At 57.1% G+C, this 19679-nt stretch overlaps 1 protein-coding gene across 1 annotated transcript in view; it reads left to right on the forward strand.

The window, feature by feature from the left end:
- The window catches only part of Nwd1 (NACHT and WD repeat domain containing 1), a 41062-nt gene extending 21662 nt beyond the window's left edge, over nucleotides 1-19400 (forward strand). Inside the window, exons 5-18 of the mRNA XM_004647380.1 lie at nucleotides 284-487; nucleotides 2148-2307; nucleotides 4012-4129; nucleotides 4849-5007; nucleotides 6213-6410; nucleotides 6730-6852; nucleotides 8615-8814; nucleotides 9991-10267; nucleotides 10714-10803; nucleotides 12381-12535; nucleotides 14936-15086; nucleotides 15856-16406; nucleotides 17970-18075; nucleotides 19105-19400. Coding sequence (XP_004647437.1) covers nucleotides 284-487; nucleotides 2148-2307; nucleotides 4012-4129; nucleotides 4849-5007; nucleotides 6213-6410; nucleotides 6730-6852; nucleotides 8615-8814; nucleotides 9991-10267; nucleotides 10714-10803; nucleotides 12381-12535; nucleotides 14936-15086; nucleotides 15856-16406; nucleotides 17970-18075; nucleotides 19105-19400 — 2788 coding nt within the window. The remainder of the gene's footprint in view (nucleotides 1-283; nucleotides 488-2147; nucleotides 2308-4011; nucleotides 4130-4848; nucleotides 5008-6212; nucleotides 6411-6729; nucleotides 6853-8614; nucleotides 8815-9990; nucleotides 10268-10713; nucleotides 10804-12380; nucleotides 12536-14935; nucleotides 15087-15855; nucleotides 16407-17969; nucleotides 18076-19104) is intronic.
- Nucleotides 19401-19679: the final 279 nt, after the last annotated feature.

Here is a 19679-nt window from a genome sequence, read left to right on the forward strand (position 1 = left end):
CCCTGGGGGGTGGGGGGACACGGGACGGGGGGATGGACCCTGGGGGGTGGGGGGCACACGGGATGGGGGGACGGACCCTGGGGGGCGGCCGGGGGGGGACCCTGGGGACCCTCAAGAAGCCGCATGGGATTTTGGCGGCCACACCCCACCCGACCCACGACCCACCACCGCCCCCATCCCCTGCCCCCTCCCACTGTGCCCCACCTTCACTTCCGCCCCACCCCCACCCCACTGGTGAGGCAGAGATGGCTGCCAAACGCCGCCCTCTCTCCCCTCGCCGCAGGCACGGGCTGGCAGAGGCTGAGCTGAAGGATGTGCTGTCTCTGGACAACGAGGTGCTGCTGGCCGCCTACCGCGACTGGACACCACCCAGCCAGGAGCTGCTGCGCTTCCCGCCGCTGCTGTGGGTGCGGCTTCGCCGGGACCTGAGCCCCTACTTGGCGCAGCGGCCCATGCACGGCGCCACACTGCTGGCCCTCGCCCACAGGTGGGTCCAGGGCTGCCCCTGGGGAGCACAGGGTCAGGTTCACAGGGCTCCGGGCCCCACCCCAGGAGCTCTCAGCTCACCCATTTGTTTGCAGTTTTTAAAAAAACATTTACTAGCTGAGGTGTGGTGCATGCCTGTCATCCCAGCGTTCAGGAGGCTGAGGCCGGAGGATCACAGAGCTCAAGGCCAGCCTGGGCTGCCTAGTGCAACCCTGTCTCAAGAAACAGAAAGCACCAAAAAAATTTTGTAGCCAGGGATGGTGGTGCACACTGCAGTCCCAGAACTCTGGAGGCTGAGGCAGGAGGATCCCTGAAAGTCCACAGCCAGCCTAGACTCAAAGCAAGACCTGGTCCCAAGTCAGAAGGGCTAGGGGTAGGAGAGGGGGCACCTAGGCCTCCAGCCTGCCTAGGCCTCACACAGCCACCACTGAAAGCAATGCAGCCCTTTTTAATTGATTGATTGATATCAGAAACTGAACTCAGGACCTCAAGCTTGGCCGGCAGGCACTGTGCCACTGAGCCATATCCCCGGCCCAGCCCTTTTATTCCACTTATTTATTTGTGACACTAGGTATTACACTTAGGGGTGTCCTACCCCAGATGTTCTGTTAAAAGATTTTAAGACAGGGTTTGGCTGAGCAGCCCAGCCTTGAGCATGGGCTCTCCTGCCTCGGCCTCACAAGTCCTGAGGCCACAGGCATATGAGACGGGAGAGCCTCGGCCTTTGCAGGGCAGAGGGCTGGAGCCCAGCGCTCCACACATCCCGGCAAGCCTCGCCTTCCAAAGGACATCCTCAGCACCCTGCTTACGACGAGGGTGGAGTCCTCTAATATACAATTTCCAGTTCTTGAGTGTACAGCTGCACCGCTGTGTGGGCCACCTTCTGGCTCCAGACATTTCCATCCCCCAGGGAGCCCCCCCATCCCTCAGAGCCACCAGCCAGTTCCTGCGACTCTCCTGTCCTGGGACACTTTACACTTGTGGATCACGCACTGCATGGCCTTGTGGGTCTGGCTACTGTCGCGAAGCGCCATGGTTTCCAGTCACTTCCACACTGCAGCTGAGTCAAAGCTGCACTCTTTTCCATGGCTTAGTAATATTTCACTCCCATGAACCCCCACTGTGTTTATCTGTCCCCCTGGCCACGTGGGTTCTTTCTACTTTTCAGCTATTGTGCATAGTGTTGCCATGAACATGTATGGTTAATTTCTCATGTCTGCATTTCTTTCATTTTTGCCTATTTATTTTCCTGAAATTGAGGTGTTGCTAAATTCCCGAGGATGGAATTTGCGATCTTCCTGCCTCAGCTTCCTGAGCACTGGGATGACAGCTGTGCACCACCATCCCCAGCTGCTAAAATCGCCTTTTAAAATCCATGTATTTGGGGCTGGTGAGATGGCTCAGTGGTCTAAAGCACCTACTTAGAACAAGCTAAGCTAAGCAAAGCACAGGGACTGCGGTTCAATCCCCAGCACCACAAGCCAGCCAGCCCCGCCCCCCTGGTGGGCTGAACTGGCCACACACACACTAAAGTTATAGACAGAGAACAGGCCACTCTAGGGAACGCAGTCCGCCACTTTGGGAACGCCTGGGCCTCACCCACCCCGGCCTGTCTCCAACCCCGTGTCCCTGCCCACATCCTTGTCTCCACCCGCCCGCAGGCAGCTGGCTGAGGTGGTCCGCACGCGCTACCTGTCCCCACCCGAGTCAGCCGCACGGCATGGCGTCCTAGCTGACTTCTTCTCTGGTGCCTGGAGCCAGGGAACCAAGAAGCACATAGCGCTGCCATGCACGGGAAGGCCACTGAGCCTGGACCGCAAGGTGAGCCCCTGCTGTGCAGCCTCTGAAACCTACCTGCTCTCCTCCCCACAGAAGTGAGGGACCCCGCCCCTGGGCACCACTGGGGTGGCAAGCAGCGGAGGGGAAGGTACAAACCCCTGACTTACCGGGACAGAAAAAAATCACAGTATTTGGGAACATTAAAACCACCCTCAGCTGGACATGGTTCACACGCCTTTCATCCCAGCACTATGGGAGGCCGAGGCAGGAGGGTTGCAAATTCAAGCCCAGCCTGGGCAACCCAGAAAGCCCTCGTCTCAAAATAAAAACAAGGGCTGCGGCATAGCTCAATGAAAGAGAGCCTACGTAGCATAGGTGCGTCCCTGGGTGCCACAGCTACACTGCCAAAAGAAACAAAAATCTGAGGGACAGCTCCATCTACCCTTCCACCCTTCCCCTGTGGGCCTGAGTATGCCCCTGTGAGTCCCATAGCACAGTCCGATTTCCATACCTGCTTTCTAACACATCACTCAAGGGCTTTAAAACTCTAGCGCCTCAGCCCAGGAGCCTGCCTAGCAAGCGCAAGATCCCGAGTTCCAGTCCCAGAACCAAAACAAACAAACCACTAACAGTTCACTAGGCTAGGTGCTGCACCTCTGTCATCTTACCTACTCGGAAGGCTGAGGTGAGAGGATCGAAAGTTTGTGCCCAGCTGGGGGGACTTAGTGAGACCCTGCGTCAAGAGGAAAGAATAAGCTGGGTGTGGTGGCGCACACACACGTGATACCGGGACTTGGAAGGCTGAGGTAGGAGGATCGGTGTGAGTTCGAGACCAGCCTGCACTGCATCATGAGAGCCTGTCTCCAAGAAAAGACCAGAAACACACACACACACACACACAAACACAGAGAGATAAAAAGAAAAAGGGCGGGCACTGGTTAGTGGCACAGGGCCCTGGCGCTCCATCCCTGCGATGAGAGAACCTGACATTGTGGCATTCTGCTGCAAGCCCGCGTGGTCGTGTGGTCGCATCCATAGCCCAGGGAACAGTGGAGCCCCGCATCCTCAGGCCCCTCCCGCAGGTCCCCGGAGTGGAGCAGCCACACCGCGGGTTCTGCTCTTTGCTCTCAGCCTCCTTTGCTTTTTCCTTGGTCTCCACGGGACCAGGGTGGCCAGGAGTCTGCTCCGCCCGGGACCAGGACAGTCTCTGCTCCGCCCTTCTCCTCCTGAGCAACTCCTGCTCTGTGCCCAGAGGCCCTGTGGCCCCTTTGTCCTCCCAGGCTGGGGTGCAGCCCTGGGCCTCGTTTTCTGCGCGTCCTCGAAAGGAAGCCTCGCCGCTAGCACCCGGTTCTGCCTCCCGCTAACCCTCTACTCGCTCCCCAGCGCCCCCTGCTGTGTCCACAAACCCTTGTCCTGCTCACGCGCATGTGCAGGTCTGGAGGCGGCCTTGCTTTGGGGCCCAGGCTGGACGTAGACTCTCAGGGTCCTTCCTGTGATGCCCCTGCCTCAGCCTCCCCAGCAGCTGGGGCTCAAGAGTGTGCTGTGGTGACCCCATTGCTTTCTGACACGTTGCCAAACGGACTCCTGCATATCCTCTGACACCTCCCTGTCCCCAGGAAGTGTCTCATCCCTGCTTCCGAGCAGCCTGAGCCCGGCCCCTCTCTCGATCTAGCCCGGGCCACAGGAGCACACCGTCTGAGCAGCGCACAAGTCCCCTCGCGCTCCAGCCCACCCCCATCCCTGCAGGTGGCGCCGCAGCCCCTGTGGTTCTCAGACTCCATCGCCAATGAGCGGAAGCTGGCGGAGCTCCCCTTCCACCTGCTGCACGCTGGACGCACTGAGGAGCTGCTGCGGGACGTGCTGGGTGAGCACCGCCCTCCTCGCCCAGGGCCAAGGGTGGCGGAGTAAGCCGTTGTCGCCTGTCTTCAGGAGCAGGGAGCGCATATCCAGGAGTGGACGCCAGGAGGCTATGTAGCAATGGGCATTGCACAGGGCACCAAAGCCTGTTTGTCTTTGGGACACTCAGTCTGCTTGTCTGTCCCTTATACACCCATCCACCCGCCCTGCCATGTACCCATACTATAGCATCCACCCACCCACCCATCCACCCACCTACCCAGCCATCCACCCAGTCATCCTCCCACCCAGCCATCCACCCATCTACTCACCCACTCACCCGCCCACACATCCACCCAGCCAGCCACCCAGCCAGCCACCCAGCCAGCCACCCACCTATCCACCCCATCCATCTACTCACCCACTCACCTACCCACTCACCTACCCACCCACCCATCCACCCAGCCATCCACCCACCCACCCACACACCCATCCATCCACTCACCCACCCCCCATCCACCCACCCAGCCCCCTCCCTGTGATTCTCAACCTCAAGACCTTCTGCCCTGCCCCTAGAGACCCTTGTTGTATCTGGGATATTTCAGGTGGGGTTTCCATCTCTTGTGGCAATAGTGGTGCTCCACTCACCCCAACAGTACAGGATACAGCCCAAAGTGTGTCTAACTAGGTGGGGGGACCCTAAAGGGGTAGAGCTGATGCTGAACTTTTCACACCCTGTGCCCGCAGGAGACATGAGCTGGCTGTCCTGCCGGGTGCTGTCCGGTGGCCTCGATGCCCTACTGGACGATGTGGACCTGTGTGTGCCCCATGTGGATGGCCCAGAACTAGGCCTGGTGCGTGAGGCGCTCGAGCTCTGCCGCCCAGCCCTGGAGCTGCGGGGTGCAGGTGTGTGGCTGGCCTGTGGTCCCTCCACCCTGGTTCAGGCTGTGCTGCTCCAGCCTTGGGGCTCCTGTGCTGCTGGTGCCTGCTTCCGGAGTTCCGAACTGACCTGGAGTGAACCCCAGTATGCCTGGACCACATCGTTCTCTAGAAGGTCTGGGAGGTAGCGATTCTGGACGGCTCAGGAAATGGCAGCTGATAGCAGCTCCCACGGGTGGCATTGGCAAGCTTCAGACACAGTTACGACTGGGCCACCTGCCACTGCCTTGACCTTGATGCAGTCTGCTTCGAGCAAGGAGGGGACTGTGGGAGGATGGCCTTGTGCTTCCCGAGCCCCAAGCCAGGGGTGCTTGTCAGCTCTTCTGCTGCAACACCTGAATCTAAAGCCTGCCTGGGCTTAGAGCTGGGCTTCATGTGGAATCATCCCCAGACCTTCTCATCTAATTATATTTTGTGGCAAGGTGACAGACATGTGCCACCGTGCCCAGCTTCAGTTTGCCACTGTAATTATTTGTAAGTGCATTCCACTTTTGGTGGCATTAAGAGTAGTCACAGCTGAACGCTGTGAGTTCTGGCCGTGTGACCTCCTGAGTCCTGTCCACAATGTCCCCTGGGCTACGAGGAAGGGGTACATCCAGTGGCCTTAGGACCTTTGGCAGTGCGGGCTTCAGGGCAGCCCTTTCTGCAGTGGCGTTAGGAGGGGGCTGGGCCTGTGGCCCGCTGGTGACAAGGAGCCCTCTGGGATCTAGATTCCCCAGCAGAGCCTAGGGGGCTTCCCAGTGATCTCCAGGACCCAGGGCTCCACTGCCCGGCTCCGGGAGGGAATCCCAAGCCCCAGCTGGGGTGGGACCAAGCTGCCACCAGAGGGCGCCCCAGGCACCTGCCTTCCATTGCTAGAGGACACCCCACACTCAGACCTCCCTGCAGACCAATGTGGCTTGCATGGAGCCGCTTCTGATCGCAGCTTCCTTCTTGGGCTGTCTCTGGCTCCTGGGGACAGAGACTGGGGCTTTGCACTTGCTAGACAGGCGGCCGAGGGAGCAGGTCCCTAGCCCTTTCTGTACATTTTGAGTCGGGGTCTCATTGTGCTGCTAAGTTGGATTCTAAGCATGTTCTTGAAGCAGGATTGAAAAAGGTTGGGAGCCTGGAGCCTGCTCAGGGTGGTGGGGTGGCGGGCCATATAGGCAGTCACAGTCCCTGTCTCCTTGTAGAGAGAAGCGTGTTGTATTCGGAGATGCTGGCCAGGCTACAGCCCCTCGCTGCCTCGTGCCCAGCGCTGGTGGGGCCACTCTGCCAGCAGGCCCAGGCCTGGCTCCACACCTGCCCACAGCCGCTGCTGGTGCCACTGGCTGGGTGCCTGCAGCCCCCTGGCGGGGCCCTGCGTGCCACTCTCACGGGCTGTCACAGAGGTGGGTGTCAAGGGCAGCAGAATGGGCATGGGCTCCGGGTGGGTCCCCAGGGCTCCATCAGCCAGTGCCACCTCACACTGACTTGGCCCTTGGTGCCCCTGGGGACATCAGAGCCCAGTGTCAATATGCTAATGAGCCCAGCCTGGGGACACTGCATCTCCCTGAGAGCATCTGCCATCAGCAGTGCAGCTGTGTGGCTCTGGCAAGGGCCTGAGCCCACCTGTGCGTTGGCTCCCATCTGCAAATGGTGCGGCATGCCGGGGAGCCACAGCAGAGGCCTGGCGCTGAGGGAACGGCTGTCGTCTCTGTGTGGCTGCAGGCATCACCGCCCTGGCGTGGAGCCCAGAGGAGCGGCTGCTGGTGGTAGGCACCCAGGACGGCATGGTGACTGTGTGGGATGTGCAGGAGCAACACGCAACCCACGTTCTCATGGGACACACAGGTAGGCCACCAAGGCTGCGGGGCACGAGCCTGCATCCCACACAGAGTCCCTCACCACGGACTCCTGGGCACGGAAACTCTGGGCTCTGTTTCTGCAGCTCTCAGCTAGAGCTGCGTGACACATCGCCCCCAAGTAGGGTGTAGTGGTGTGTGCCTGTGAGCCTAGCCACAAAGCAGGCTGAGGCAGGAGCATCGCGAGTTCAAATCCAGTCTGGGTCAACTAGAGAGACCCTGAGTCAAACAAGAAAGTAAAATTGAATTAGGGTATAGCTCAGTGTGAAGGCCCTGGATCCATCCCGTGTGTGTGTGTGTGTGTGTGTGTGTGTGTGTGTGTGTGTGTGAGAGAGAGAGAGAGAGAGAGAGAGAGAGAGAGACAGAGACAGAGACAGAGACAGAGACAGATGGACAGAGACAGAGACAGATAGACAGTGAGAGAGAGAGACAGACAGACAGCGAGAGAGAGAGACAGACAGACAGACAGTGAGAGAGAGAGACAGACAGACAGCGAGAGAGAGAGAGACAGACAGACAGACAGTGAGAGAGAGAGAAAGAGAAAGAGACAGACAGATAAACAGAGACAGAGAGAGAGAGAGAGAGAGAGAGAGAGAGAGAGAGAGAGCGCTGGGGATGTAGCTTGGTGAGAAGGTCCTGGGTCCAACCATGAGTACTACAAAAAGAGAAGAAAGTGTCTTCCAAACACTCTTGCCTTGGGATTGTTTCCCATGACAGGTTTCAGGGAGCCATTCATTCAAATCACAGCAGACTCTTAAGTTTTCATTCTGCCTCTTGTAGTTCCCCCAGGTACCAGGGGTGGAACCCAGGGCTTCCCCTGACTGCAGCCTCAGTTCCTGACTTACATTTTATTTATTTTTTAACTTTCTTGTCTTTCTGAGACGGGCTCTCGCTATGCAGCTCAGGCTGGCCTTGAGCTCACTCTGTAACCCAGGCTGGTCTGGAACTCTCAGGCTCCTCCTGCCTCGGCCTCCTGAGTGCTGGGACGATAGGCATGTGCCACACGCCCAGCTCTTTGTGTTTTACTTTGAGACAGGGCCTTGCCAAGTTGCTTGGCCTGGGCTGGGGCTTGGCTCCTCCTGCCTCGGCCACGCAGAGTGCTGGGATGACGGGCACACCACCCGCCAAGTAACAAACTCTTATTTGTTGTTAGAGAAACACCGTAAACAGTTTATTGAGGATCCCAAAGCTATTGTGGGTGTGAATGGAAAGGGGAGGCTCGGTATCTTGTGGGGTTTCCAAAAGGCAGATGTGAGGCTCCAGGGTTCTGCAGGGAGGGGGTCATCACAGAAAGTGGGGGTAAACATCAAATCATTAGGCTCACAGTGGCCGAGTAGTGCTCCAGCGATGCAGCACAGATTGATGATGGCCCCACGCTTGGCTCTTCCCCGAGCTCTTAGAAATTGAGCCAGGCATGGTGGCGCATACCTGTGATCCCAGCACACAGGAGGCCGAGGCAGAAGGTTCCCTGCACGTTCAAGCCCAGCCTGGGCTACGCAGTGAAAAATAACTGTCTCAAAACAATGAAAAAGAATTTAAATGCCTCCTGGACACCGAGTCTTTGTACAGTTCAGTGCTTATCACTAATTTGGCCTTTGGGAGGGCTGGTTGAATCCCAGCCTTCTGCTGCAGTTTCATTTTTCTCCCCCTAAACTGCCCACCTTGTCTTTGGGAGCCGGGTGTTCCTGCACCCGTGGGCACCGAGGCGATTGGGATGGAGCTCCCACTTACTGCCCCGCATCCTGCTGCAGGTGAGGTGACATGTGTGGCCGTGCTCGCCCGGGGGACCCTGGCCATCTCCGCCTCCAGGGACCGCATGCTGCGCCTCTGGCACCTGCTGTCTGGCCGGGAGCGGTGGACCCTGCGGGACACAGGGCTCCCAGACCCCCAACCCTGTAGTCTCCATGTGGACGAGGCCCAAGATGTGGTATACGTGGCCTGGGGCTCACAGGTAACGTGCAGCCACCCACCTGGCAGGTCCAGCTGGGACCAGGACATCCGGCAGTGGCAGGGGCTAGAAGGGGTTTCAAGTATCACTGTTGGCAGAGATGATCCCAGTTGGGTCTTGTGACCTTAAACCAGAGCCACATTCTCCTCTCTTATTTGGTCCCGTGAGGGCGGGGGACACACTTCCCCATAAGTACTGCTTTACCACCACTAGCCTCAGCTTTGTTGTGGTGGTGGTGCCAGGATGAGTTTCGCTGTGCTGCCCAGGCTGCCTTCAAATTCCAGATCCTCCTGCCTCTGCCTCCTGGGTATAGCTGGGTTCCAGATGGGCACCACCATGTCCGGCCACAGGGCTTCTATTTGTATGTTTTATTTTGCTTTGGGGACCAGGGATCAAACTTGGGACCTCGTGCTTGCCAGGCAAGCACTGTAGCCACTATCTCCCCAGCCCCAAGGCTTCTATTTTTTTTTTCTTTTAATGTATGTGTGTGTGTGTTTGTGTGTGTGTGTGGCCAGCTCAGCCCACCAGGGGGCGGGGCTGGCTGGCATGTGGTGCTGGGGGATTGAACCGTGGTCCCTGCACTTTGCTAAGCTTGTTCTAAGTAGGTGCTTTAGACCACTGAGCCATCTCACCAGCCCCCTTTTTTTTTAATTTTTATTTATTTATTTGCGGTACCGGGGATTGAACTCAAGATCTTGCACTTGCCAGGGAAGCGCTTATTCTATTGAGTCATCTCCTCATCAAGGCTTCTATTTTTAAACCTTTTCCTATTCCCAGCACTCAGGAGGCTGAGACAGGAGGATCATCATGAGTTCAAGGCTACCTGAGCTCCCTAGTGAGTTCAAGGTTAGCCTGAATTGCATAGTGAGAATCTGTCTCAAAACTAACAAATCATAAGCAATTAAAGAAGGAGTATAAGGGGCCGGGGAGATGGCTCAGTGGAATGAACACTTTCCTGGCAAGTGCAAGGACCTGAGTTCAATCCCTGGTTCCACAAAAAAAAAAAAAAATGTAAAGAAAGGGGTTAACTAGGCATGGTGTGCTCACCTGTCTCCAGCCACTTGGAAGGCTGAGGCAGGAGGATCACTTGAGCTCATCAGCTCAAGGGTAGCCTGGCCAACAACGTGCACTGGTCTTGTGTTTCATGGCCCTGCAATGGGCTCCCTCTTGCTCCCCTAGATCAGTGCTTGGAGCCTACAAACAGCGGCGCTGGTTTTCCGCATCCCAGGTGACATCTCTGACCTCTGGGTGTGCACAGCCGTGCTGGCATCCCACACCCAGCTGCTGACCCTGTCCAGGGGCAGTGTAGTCAGTGTGTGGAGCTTGGCCACTGGACACCTGCAGGGGACAAGACTGCTGTCCAGTGTCCCAGAAGAGACCCCGACTTGTGCAGTCACAGCCCAGAAACAAGGAAGGGTGATTGCGGGGTTCAGTGGTGGCTCCGTTGCTATGGTAAGTGACGGACTACAAGACCAACACAGCTTCCTCGCCACAGTCCCGGGCCTGGGGGGCTGATCTTCCTCGTGGCTTCTACTGAGAGACACTCAGACACCTAGTATCTGTCCCTCCCCCTCCTCCCCTCTCCCTTCTCTTTTCTATTTTTGATTTTTGTTGTTTTGGGGGGGGTTTGAGATGGTTTTCTCCTATGCAGTTCAGGCTGGTTTTGAACTCACTATGCAGCTCAGGCTGGCCTGGAACTTGCAGTCCTCCTGCCTCAACCTCTGGGGTGCTGGGGCGACGAGGGTGCTTAGGACTCTATCTTCTTTGAGACCCCCAGGGCTCCTTCAAGGGCTCAGCCATGCAAGGCCAGCCTGAAGGACACAGCAAAGCAAAAGCCCTGGGCTCTAAGCTGTGCCCCAGGGCAGCCGTTGACGTCCCCCAACTCCGGCCAGGTTTCCCCAGACGGAGGGCTCAGAGACCAGCTGCTGGACAGGCTCCCAGGAGCTGCATGGTTCCTGGCACTGGCCGAAGATGAGTCCCTACTCGCTGCAGGTAGCGTCCGGCTTTCCCGCTGGGGGCTGCAGGAGGAAATCAAAGTCAGGTTGGAAATGGGGTGATGTTTGGGGCCCCACGGGGCCCTGGGTCAGATGTCAGCAATGTCCTCTGAGAAGGTCGGATCAACCAAGGGCTTCAGGCTCTGCAACCAGGAGGGGCTGCTCCTGCTGCGAGGACTCAGCTGTGCCATTTGCTGGGCAGGAGAATGCCATAGGCACTGTGTCCAGCCTGGGGCCAAGTGCCAATAAAATTCTATCAGCACCAACATTTGAATCCTCTGTCCTCTTCGCTTGTCATGAAGTATCAGTCTTTGTACTCCTTGTGGTACTGAGGATGGAACCCAGAACCTCAAATATGCCAAGCAAGCCCCGTGCCACTAAGCTATATCCTTAGCCCTTTGCATTTGCATTTTGGTTCAAGGTCTCCTTAAGTAATTTGAACTCGGGACCTTCCTGTGTCAGCCTCCCAAGTAGCTAGGATCAGAGGTGTGCAACACCATGCTGGCTGGACTTTCTTCAATTTTTAGAAATGTAGCTGGGTGTGGTGGTACATGCCTGTGATCTCAGCTTTAGGGAGACTGAGGCAGGAGGATCCCCTCAAATTCAAGGCCAGCTGGGCCTACAAAGTGAGATTCATTCTCTCTCTCTCTCTCTCTCTCTCTCTCTCTCTCTCTCTCTCTCTCCCCCCCCCCATACGTATCAGGGCTGAGTGTAGCTCGATAGCAAGGACTTACCTAATGTACTGCAGGTCCATCCAGGCATTGCAAACCAATCGGTCAACCAATCATTCAGTCAACCAACTAATCCATCAGTGGACCCGTCAAGGGCCACACAAAGGCAGGCAGCGGGCATCTTCATGCACCAAGCTCCCCTAAACTCTCTGGCTTTGGGCGTGTGCCCTGAGGTGGGAGTTCTCACCCTTGCCTGACAGCAGCAGGGAGAGAGTGGCATTGAGGAGGCACAGGGCTGCCTCTGTCCCTACACCCTGGGCCTGTGGCCAGGCAGGAAGACAGAATGAGGTACAGGGATGGTGTCCAAAGTGCTGCCTGCCCCCAGGAACACGGTGACCATGAGGGCCTGCAGCCGACTCCTAGAGATGGCTGACTGATGCGCGATGGGGCAGGGACTTGCAGGGCCTGAGTGCTCCTGTACCAGAGTGGCCCTGTGTCCCACGCCCTTGGCCATGCTGCCCCCAGCACTGCCACCTCTGCAGAGGGCATGGGAAGCCCTCCTCCCTTTCCTTGCGGTCTTCTCCTCCTGGCCGCCTCACCTTGCATCTCCAGACCCCTTGCTGGGGACCTTCAGGAGACCCACCCCACCCAAATGTCCCTCTCCCCCTTACTGACTGGCCCTGCAACTCCCTGCCCAGCTTCCTGCCAGCACTAACCCGCCCCTGGCTCCCAGACACCCAGAGTCTGTGCCGATCCCTGAGGGATCGATCTCTCTGGCCTACAGCCACATGGTGGGTGGCAGCCAGGCTCTGCCACCTTGTCCTCCCTGGCCCCCTCTGCTTGGCCTCAGCGCTCCAAGCCACCCTCCCTACACAGCATCACCACCCTCGTGCACGCATTGCAGGCTTCGGGAGACACGTCAGGGTGTTTCTGGCTGACACGGCGGGCTTCCGTCGGTTCATGGCCACCGACTTGGAACACGAGGATACAGTGGAGACGGCGGTATTCGGGCCCCAGAACAACCTGATTGTCACCAGCTCCCGGGATGGACTTGTTCAGGTGAGGGGATGCTACATCCCACTGTAGGTCTTCTGGGGACAGGGCCCAGAGCCTTGGGGACCTCTGTCTGCAGCACTCGGGTGTTGAGGGTTTCCCTGGGGGAAGCAGGACTCCCCAGGCAGACCTAGGCAGGCACTGCTCAAGTGGTCAGGAGGGAAGCAGCGCCCCACCTGCCCTGGAGAGCTGCCTGCGGCGTGAGCGCCATGTTGGGAGGACAAGCCCACATTCAGAGTGGCCGCGGTTGACAAGGAAAGCCCGTGGTCGCTGGTGCCCCGGTGCACACTGGCAAGCCCAGGTACCCAGAAGGCTGAGGCAGGAGAATCTCCAGTTTGAGCCTAGCCTGGGCAACTTGATGAGACCCTGTCTCAAAATAAATCTGGGGCCGGGGAGGTAGCTCAGTGGAATAAGCGCTTCCCTGGCAAGTGCAAGGGCCTGAGTTCAATCCCTGGTTCTGACCAAAAAAAAAAAAAAAAAATCTGAACGAGCTAAGGATACAGTTCAGTGGTGCAGCAGTTGCTTAAAGCACCTGGGTCAAAATAAAATGCAGGGAAGAAAGCTGGAGTACATCTCAAAAGCAGGCTGCTGGCCTTGCCCGCATGAAGCCCTGCGTTCCGTCCTCCCACCACTCCACTGGCTTTCCCTGCAGTCTTGGAGATGAGTGGGGAACTCAGGGAACCTTGGCTGCCTCGGACTTGGCGTGCATGCACGTGTTAGGGCCGCAGTTTCTTTTTTCTTTTTCTTTCTTTTTTAAAAAATGTATTTGGTACAGGGTCTCACTACGCAGCTTGGACTCCTAGGGATCCTCCTGTTTTCATCCTCCCCAGTGCTATATACACCTGGTCTGGGTGGGGGATTGAACCCCGGTCCCTGTGCTTGCCTAAGCAAGCCGCTTAGTCCACTGAACTATCACCGTTAGTAGGGCTGCAGTTTCTGCTGTGCTAGTGACAAGCAGTGGTCAGATGGGGACAACAGCCAGAGGGCGGGAGACCTGGCCGTCCTTCCCCAGGCAGGTCGGGACCTCGGAGCCCTGCCTCTATGCCCCGCCCCTTAAAGGAACCAGGATCTGGTAAGCCTTCCCTGGGAACAAGGCTGGCGCATGCGCGTTAGCGACTCGCTGAGCGGGCTGCTTGGCGAGAGGGGTGTTTTGTGGGGGCGTGCCCAGGGTTACAGCAGCTTCCCGGAGTCCCTGCTTATCCCTCCCCCTGACGCTGACATTCTGGGGCACGTCAGTACACTTCTCAAGCCATCGGATGTTGTGGGTCTCTCACATGACCTTTTCCACTCTGGGGTTCGCTTTGTCTGCTCTGGGGTTCGGAGGTCCCACAGGGCCCAGGGATCTGTTGCTGTGGACCCGCGGGCAGAGCTCACTACACCAGGCGTCAGGGCAGCGCCTCCGGGAAAGTCCCCCACATGAACAAGGGCATAGTGCATGCATTCATGCATGTGCACCCTGCAGCCTGCTCATGCGGCCTGTTCCTGCGTGTGTGCACAAGTCTGCATGTGCCTAGAGATGCATGCTCATGGAAACTGTGGGCATGGTGTCATATGTCCAAGCCCCCCCCCTTGGTGCCTATCCTACTGCAAGGCAGCAGGCTAACACGACTCTGCACCCCCACTTTGGTTTACCACAATGTGGTCAGGAAGCTTCTAGAACACTCCACTGCTTACCTGGAACTGTTAGGAAAACAGGTTGTGGGGGGTTGGCTTTTTTTTTTTTTTTCTTTTGGATGGTCTCACTGTATTGTTCAAGCTGGTTTGTTTTGCTTTATTTTTTGGTACTGAGACTCCAACCCAGGACCTTGCGTTTGCCAGGCAGGCACTATGCTGCTCAGCTATATCTCTGACCCTGTTCAGACTGGTTTTGAATTCCTGGGCTCAAGTGATCCTCCTGTCTCAGCCTCCTGGGTAGCTGGGGTGGAAGGCAAGTGCCACTTCCCCAGCTTGAACATAGTTTTGATCCTGTAAACACCTGGAGAGGGCCCACAGGTGCCCACAGGGCTTCCATGAAACATGCTTTGAGAACCACTCTGGCATTTGCTTGGGGAGCTTTGGGTAAGTCTGAAAGGCTAGGAAAGCTGGGAGCGGCGGGGCTGGCCTGTCATCCCCGCACATGGGAGGCTGAGGCAGGAGGATTGTCTGAGTTCAGCACCAGCCTGGGCTCTGTAGCACCGAGAGCCAGTCTCCAAAAACAAGAGGAGGCTGAGAAGGCCCTGGAGGCGGGGCCTGAGACCTCACTGAGACCACAGAGCTGCCATCTGCCTCGCTCCCCCACAGGTGTGGAGTGTATCGGAGCAGGGTGTGCTGCTGGACATCCTCGAGGGTGTGAGTGGCCCTGGGAGCCTACTGGCTGGCGCTGGGTCTCTGGTGGCAGCCGCATCCCGGCAGTCCTCGTCCCTCAAGGTCTGGGACCTCAGCTCCCCACAGCAGCGGTGGCGCCCATCGGCCTTCCTGGACCGCACCGGCCTGGCCACTGTATCCCACCAAGGGAGCTACGTCTACTTCCCCAAAGTTGGGGACAAGAGCAAGGTCACCGTTTGGGACCTGGCAGAAGGTTTGTGAGAAAGGACATCCACACAGTGTGTGAGTAAGGTCAGAAGCCTCGTCTTGGCTCAGAGGTTAAAGCAAACCTCCAGGCAGAGGCTGAAGTGGCAGCGCCAAGGGTCCAGATCCGGAGCTGGTGGGCTCACTGTTGGGATGGAGGGAGGCCCGATTCTGGGTTCCTAACCTGTGAGCTTCTTTCCTGATCCAAAGGCACAGATGGGGTGGAGGGGTATGTCTCCATTTTATTTTTATTTTGAGACAAGTTCTAAGTTGCTGGGTTGCACTTGAATTTGTGATCCTCCTGCCTCAGCCTCCCAGAGTGCTGGGGTGACGGGATGCTGTGCACACACCACCTGCCCAGCCGGCTCAGGCTTCTGTTTGCCCTCCCGAGCAGTCATAGGCTCCAGATGCCCGCAGGGAGCCTGGGCATTTCCAGATGAGAGGTTCCCTCCTGCAGAGGGCAACACTAGACAGAAAACAAAGCAGGGGGCACCCGGCTCTGGATGAGCCCCTGGGGGTAGAGCCTGGACAGGGCACCAGGGACCCCAACAACAAGGCCCTGGAGAGATGGAGGGGCAGGAGGCAGAGGCAGGAGAGACGCAAGTGGCAGCCCAGCCTGGCCAACAGCAACTTAGCGAGACCCTCTGTCAGAATAAAAAACGGAAAAAGGCTGGGGTTGCAGTTCAGCTTGGCGGCCGTCAGGGTCCATCGCCAAAGCTGCACAGAACCAAAACCAGCCACCCGTGCCCGCCTCACGGCTCCTGGCTCCTTCCCGGCAGGGGAAGCGCAGGACACCCTGGACGCGTCCAGCGAAGTGCGGTGCCTGGAGGTGGCCGAGGGCCCCAAGCTCCTGTTCGCGGGGCTGGCATCAGGCACGGTGCTGGTCTTCCCCCTGGACTCGCGGCAGGACGTGCTGTGCGTCCCCCCGCCTGAGGCCCGCAAGCCGGTCGTGGGCCTGGCCCTGAGCAAGCGCGAGGACCGGCTGGCCGTCGCCTACGACAACATTGTGCTGGTGCTGGACGTGGCGCCGGGGGACCCGTGCCCGGCCATCGAAGGGCCCGAGTACACCTTCTACACACAGCTGCCCGAAACCATCGCCAGCGTGGCCGCACTGGGTGACCACCGCGTGCTCTACGGCATGACCGGCGGTGACCTCTTCCTGTACGCATGCGCAGACTCCCAGGTGTTCCCGCTCGACGCCCACGGCAGCCGCGTCACCTGTGTGGCCGTCAGCCACGGCGAGCAGCTGGCGGTCAGCGGGTGCCAGGAGGGCCGGCTGTGTCTCTGGGACCTGGGCACGTGCGCGTGCAGACTGGAGCTGGGCTATACGGTTCGTGCCTGCCACCCTGCCCCGGCCAGGCTGGGCCTCCGGAGCCAGGGATGCAAGTTCCAGGCCCAGCCAGGCAACTTAGTGAAACCTTGTCTCAGAAATAAAAGGGTCCCGAGTGTCCTTTGGTGGTGCATCAAGCCTGGGTTAGATAACCAGCACCAAAACCAAATTAAAGACCTCCGCAGTGGAGAGAAATACAGGTTGAATGCCCCTTGCCTAAAATTCCTGAATGTTGGTTGTGGTGGTTCACACCTGTAACCCAGCACTCAGGAGACTGAGGCAGGAGGATTTCTCTGAGTTTAAGGTCAGCCTGCACTACAGTGAAAAAAAAAAGTGCATGGGCCAGAGTGTCCTGCGTGTCAGAGGTCGGAATATCTGCGTATCTCTAATGAGATATCATGGGGATAGGTCCCAATCTAAACAGGAAATTCGTTTTGTGTTTTATATATACACAAATGTAATTTTATTATTTATTTATTATTTTTATTCTTTGGTCTTTTTTGAGACAGGATTTCACTGTGTGCAGTTCAGCCTGGCCTTGAGCTCACTTTGTAGCCCAGGCTGCTCTTGAACTCAAAACAGTCCTCCTGCCTCAGCCTCCCCAAGTGCCACCACGCCCAGCTCACAAATGTAATTTTATACAATATTTTTAGCAATTCTGCCCATGACAGGAAGTTTCATGGTGTGGAATTCTCTACTCCTGGGTTTACTATTAGTTTCAACAAGTTTCAGATTTCAGAGTGTTTCAGATTTGGGATTCTCAATTTATAATTCCCTTTTCCTGTTCTCAGCCAGGGATGTAGCTCAGTGGCACAGCGCCTACCTGGCAAGTGTGAGGTCATGAGTTTGAGTCCCATACCAAAAATAAATAAATAAACAAACAAACAAAAAAGCCAGCTTGGGCAACGTTTTAAGGTCTAATCTGGGATCCCCCAATGTTTTCTTTTTCCTTCCCTCCTTCCTCCCTCCCTCCTTCCCCCCTCCACCTTTCTCCCTTCCCCCTTCCCTCTCTCCCCCCTTCCCTCCCTCCCTCCTTCCCTCCCTTCCTCCTTCCTCCCTCCCTCCTTCTTTTCCCCCTTCCCCTCTTCCTTTTCCTGTGGCACTCAGGACTGAACCCATGCATGTGAAGCAAGTGCTTCTCCAGTGAGCTATAGCCCTTGGTCTTTATTTTTCACATTTTGAGATTGGCTCTCACCAAGTTACCTGAGCTACCCCCACACTTGGAATCCTCCTGCCTCGGCCTCCTGTGTAGCTGAAATGACAGGCGTGCCCTGCTACCCCAGCCTGAAATGCTTTTAGCATGTAATTTTTGATTCAGTAAATTTATAACAAACATTTGTGTGAGCGAGGTCACGTGGAAATGGAACACTGTCACATCTCCACTGTGAAGCTCTAGAACCTGCCAGCCCCCTCTCTCGGAAGACGCCTTGGTCCTGAGAACCCCACCCCATCTCCCCAGGATTTCCTTGGGCCCCTCCCCCCAGAACTCAAGGCTTGGCCCCAAGGGTTGGTGCCCAGTGACTTCCCAAGTGGCATCTGGATCCCATGGTCTGTTTTGGACAGAGCTCCTACTGCCCCGGGGTGCGGTGTGCCTGCTTCTCCAAGGACGACAAGTACGTGTTCGCGGGCTTGCAGGACCGCTCTGTCATTGTCTGGAGTGTGCTGGACGGTGAGTCTCACTCTCAGCTGGGCTTGGGCTGTGATCAGACACCAAGGGCCCTGGCTCCTAGAGGCCCCTGCCTCACCTCCTCTGACCTCCCCGATGACAGGTCTGCATGTGGCCTGCACAGGCTCCTTCCCAGGCCAGCCTCCTAAGGGTGGCAGGGCCCTTTTGTGAGCCCCTGTACAAAGGAAGTGGCCATGAGTGCTGCAGAGGGGTCAGCATGTCTGGGGCGGGTTTGTGGGCTTTATGTAGACATGGGTGAGGCCCCGCAATGTGGGAGGAGAAGGACACTGAGCCACATGCTGCAAGGATGTGGCTGAGCCATGCCTCCACGTTCTGTCAGTCTGAATTTGACCTTTCAGGTGTTTCTGATGGGACCTTCCTAAATGTAGCAGGATAGACACATTTTATTTCATAGTATATGGACTAGATTTGTAGCCTTTTTTTTTTTTTTTTTTTTTTTTTGGTGGTGTTGAGGATGGAATCCAGGGCCTTCATGCCAAGCTAGGTCCCATCCCTTTAAATATTTTCATTTTGAGGCAAGGTGTAAATCACTACACGGCCCTGGCTGGCTCAGACCTGCCATTCTCCTGCTGCAGCCTCCCAAGAGCGCTGGGGTGACGGGTGTGGGCCAGGGTACCAATACCCTGGAGCGTAAGACAGTATAGCACGACACCAGACAGTCAGTTGCCCACAGTTCAGAAGCCAAGGTCTGAGGCTGGGGGCCTTAAAGTGCATTCCAACCTGGTTCATGGCCTGTCATCTCCCCTCCTCCAACAACAACACTGGCTGACCTCCTCCAGGTCAGAGACCTGCACAAGGAATCTAACTTGCCTTGTATCTCTGAATCTTCAAAGTTCTCTTGGGCAGGTAGGTTTTGCCAAGGGAATTCCCACTGCAGAAGCAGGTGGGGCAGCCTGCAAGGTTCCCTGTCACATTGGGCTGGTATGGCAAGGACCTGCCCTCCCTGCAGCCAGCTCTGGAACATGGTGGAGGGGATCCCTGCACCCTAGCTTTCTTGTCTTCACCCAACAGGCACACTACTGGCCAGCCAGTTTGTCCATGCAGTGGTGACCAGAATCACCCCCACTTCCAATGGCTTCATCGCCCCTACAAGCCACGGCTACATCCTCCGGGAGCGGTTCCAGTGCCCAACCTCCAGGGCCTCCCAGCAGGACCCGCTCAGAAATTTCCAGAAGGCAGTGTGGAGGGTCAAATGGAGGCAGAAGCAGAATCTGGCAATGGGAGGCCCCCAAGACTCAGCATCTGAGGGAGCCCAGGAAAGGGAGCCCAAGCCCAACAAGCGCTCCCAGGTCTGCCTGATCGTGTGAGCCCGAGGCCAGCTCTGTGCCCATGGCTGTTGCATAGGAAGTAGCTTTCCCAGAGCACATCCAACCCCAAGGCCTCAGAGCATTTTCCATGCTCCCATTCCTTTCCTTACTGTGAGATCCGTTTTAGATCTGCAGCTCCAGGTTGGCAACATGCAGGCCAGTGCCCTGACAGCTCTGTGTCAGGAAAGAGCGATTCCTGTTCCAAAGAGTTACAGCCGGGAGCTCGCCCCATCCACTGGCCCTGACTGGCTGAACATGCACCCTTGAACCAGTCACCCC

Source organism: Octodon degus, unplaced genomic scaffold (assembly GCF_000260255.1).
Source record: "Octodon degus isolate 3935 unplaced genomic scaffold, OctDeg1.0 scaffold00304, whole genome shotgun sequence".
Lineage (NCBI taxonomy): Eukaryota > Metazoa > Chordata > Mammalia > Rodentia > Octodontidae > Octodon > Octodon degus.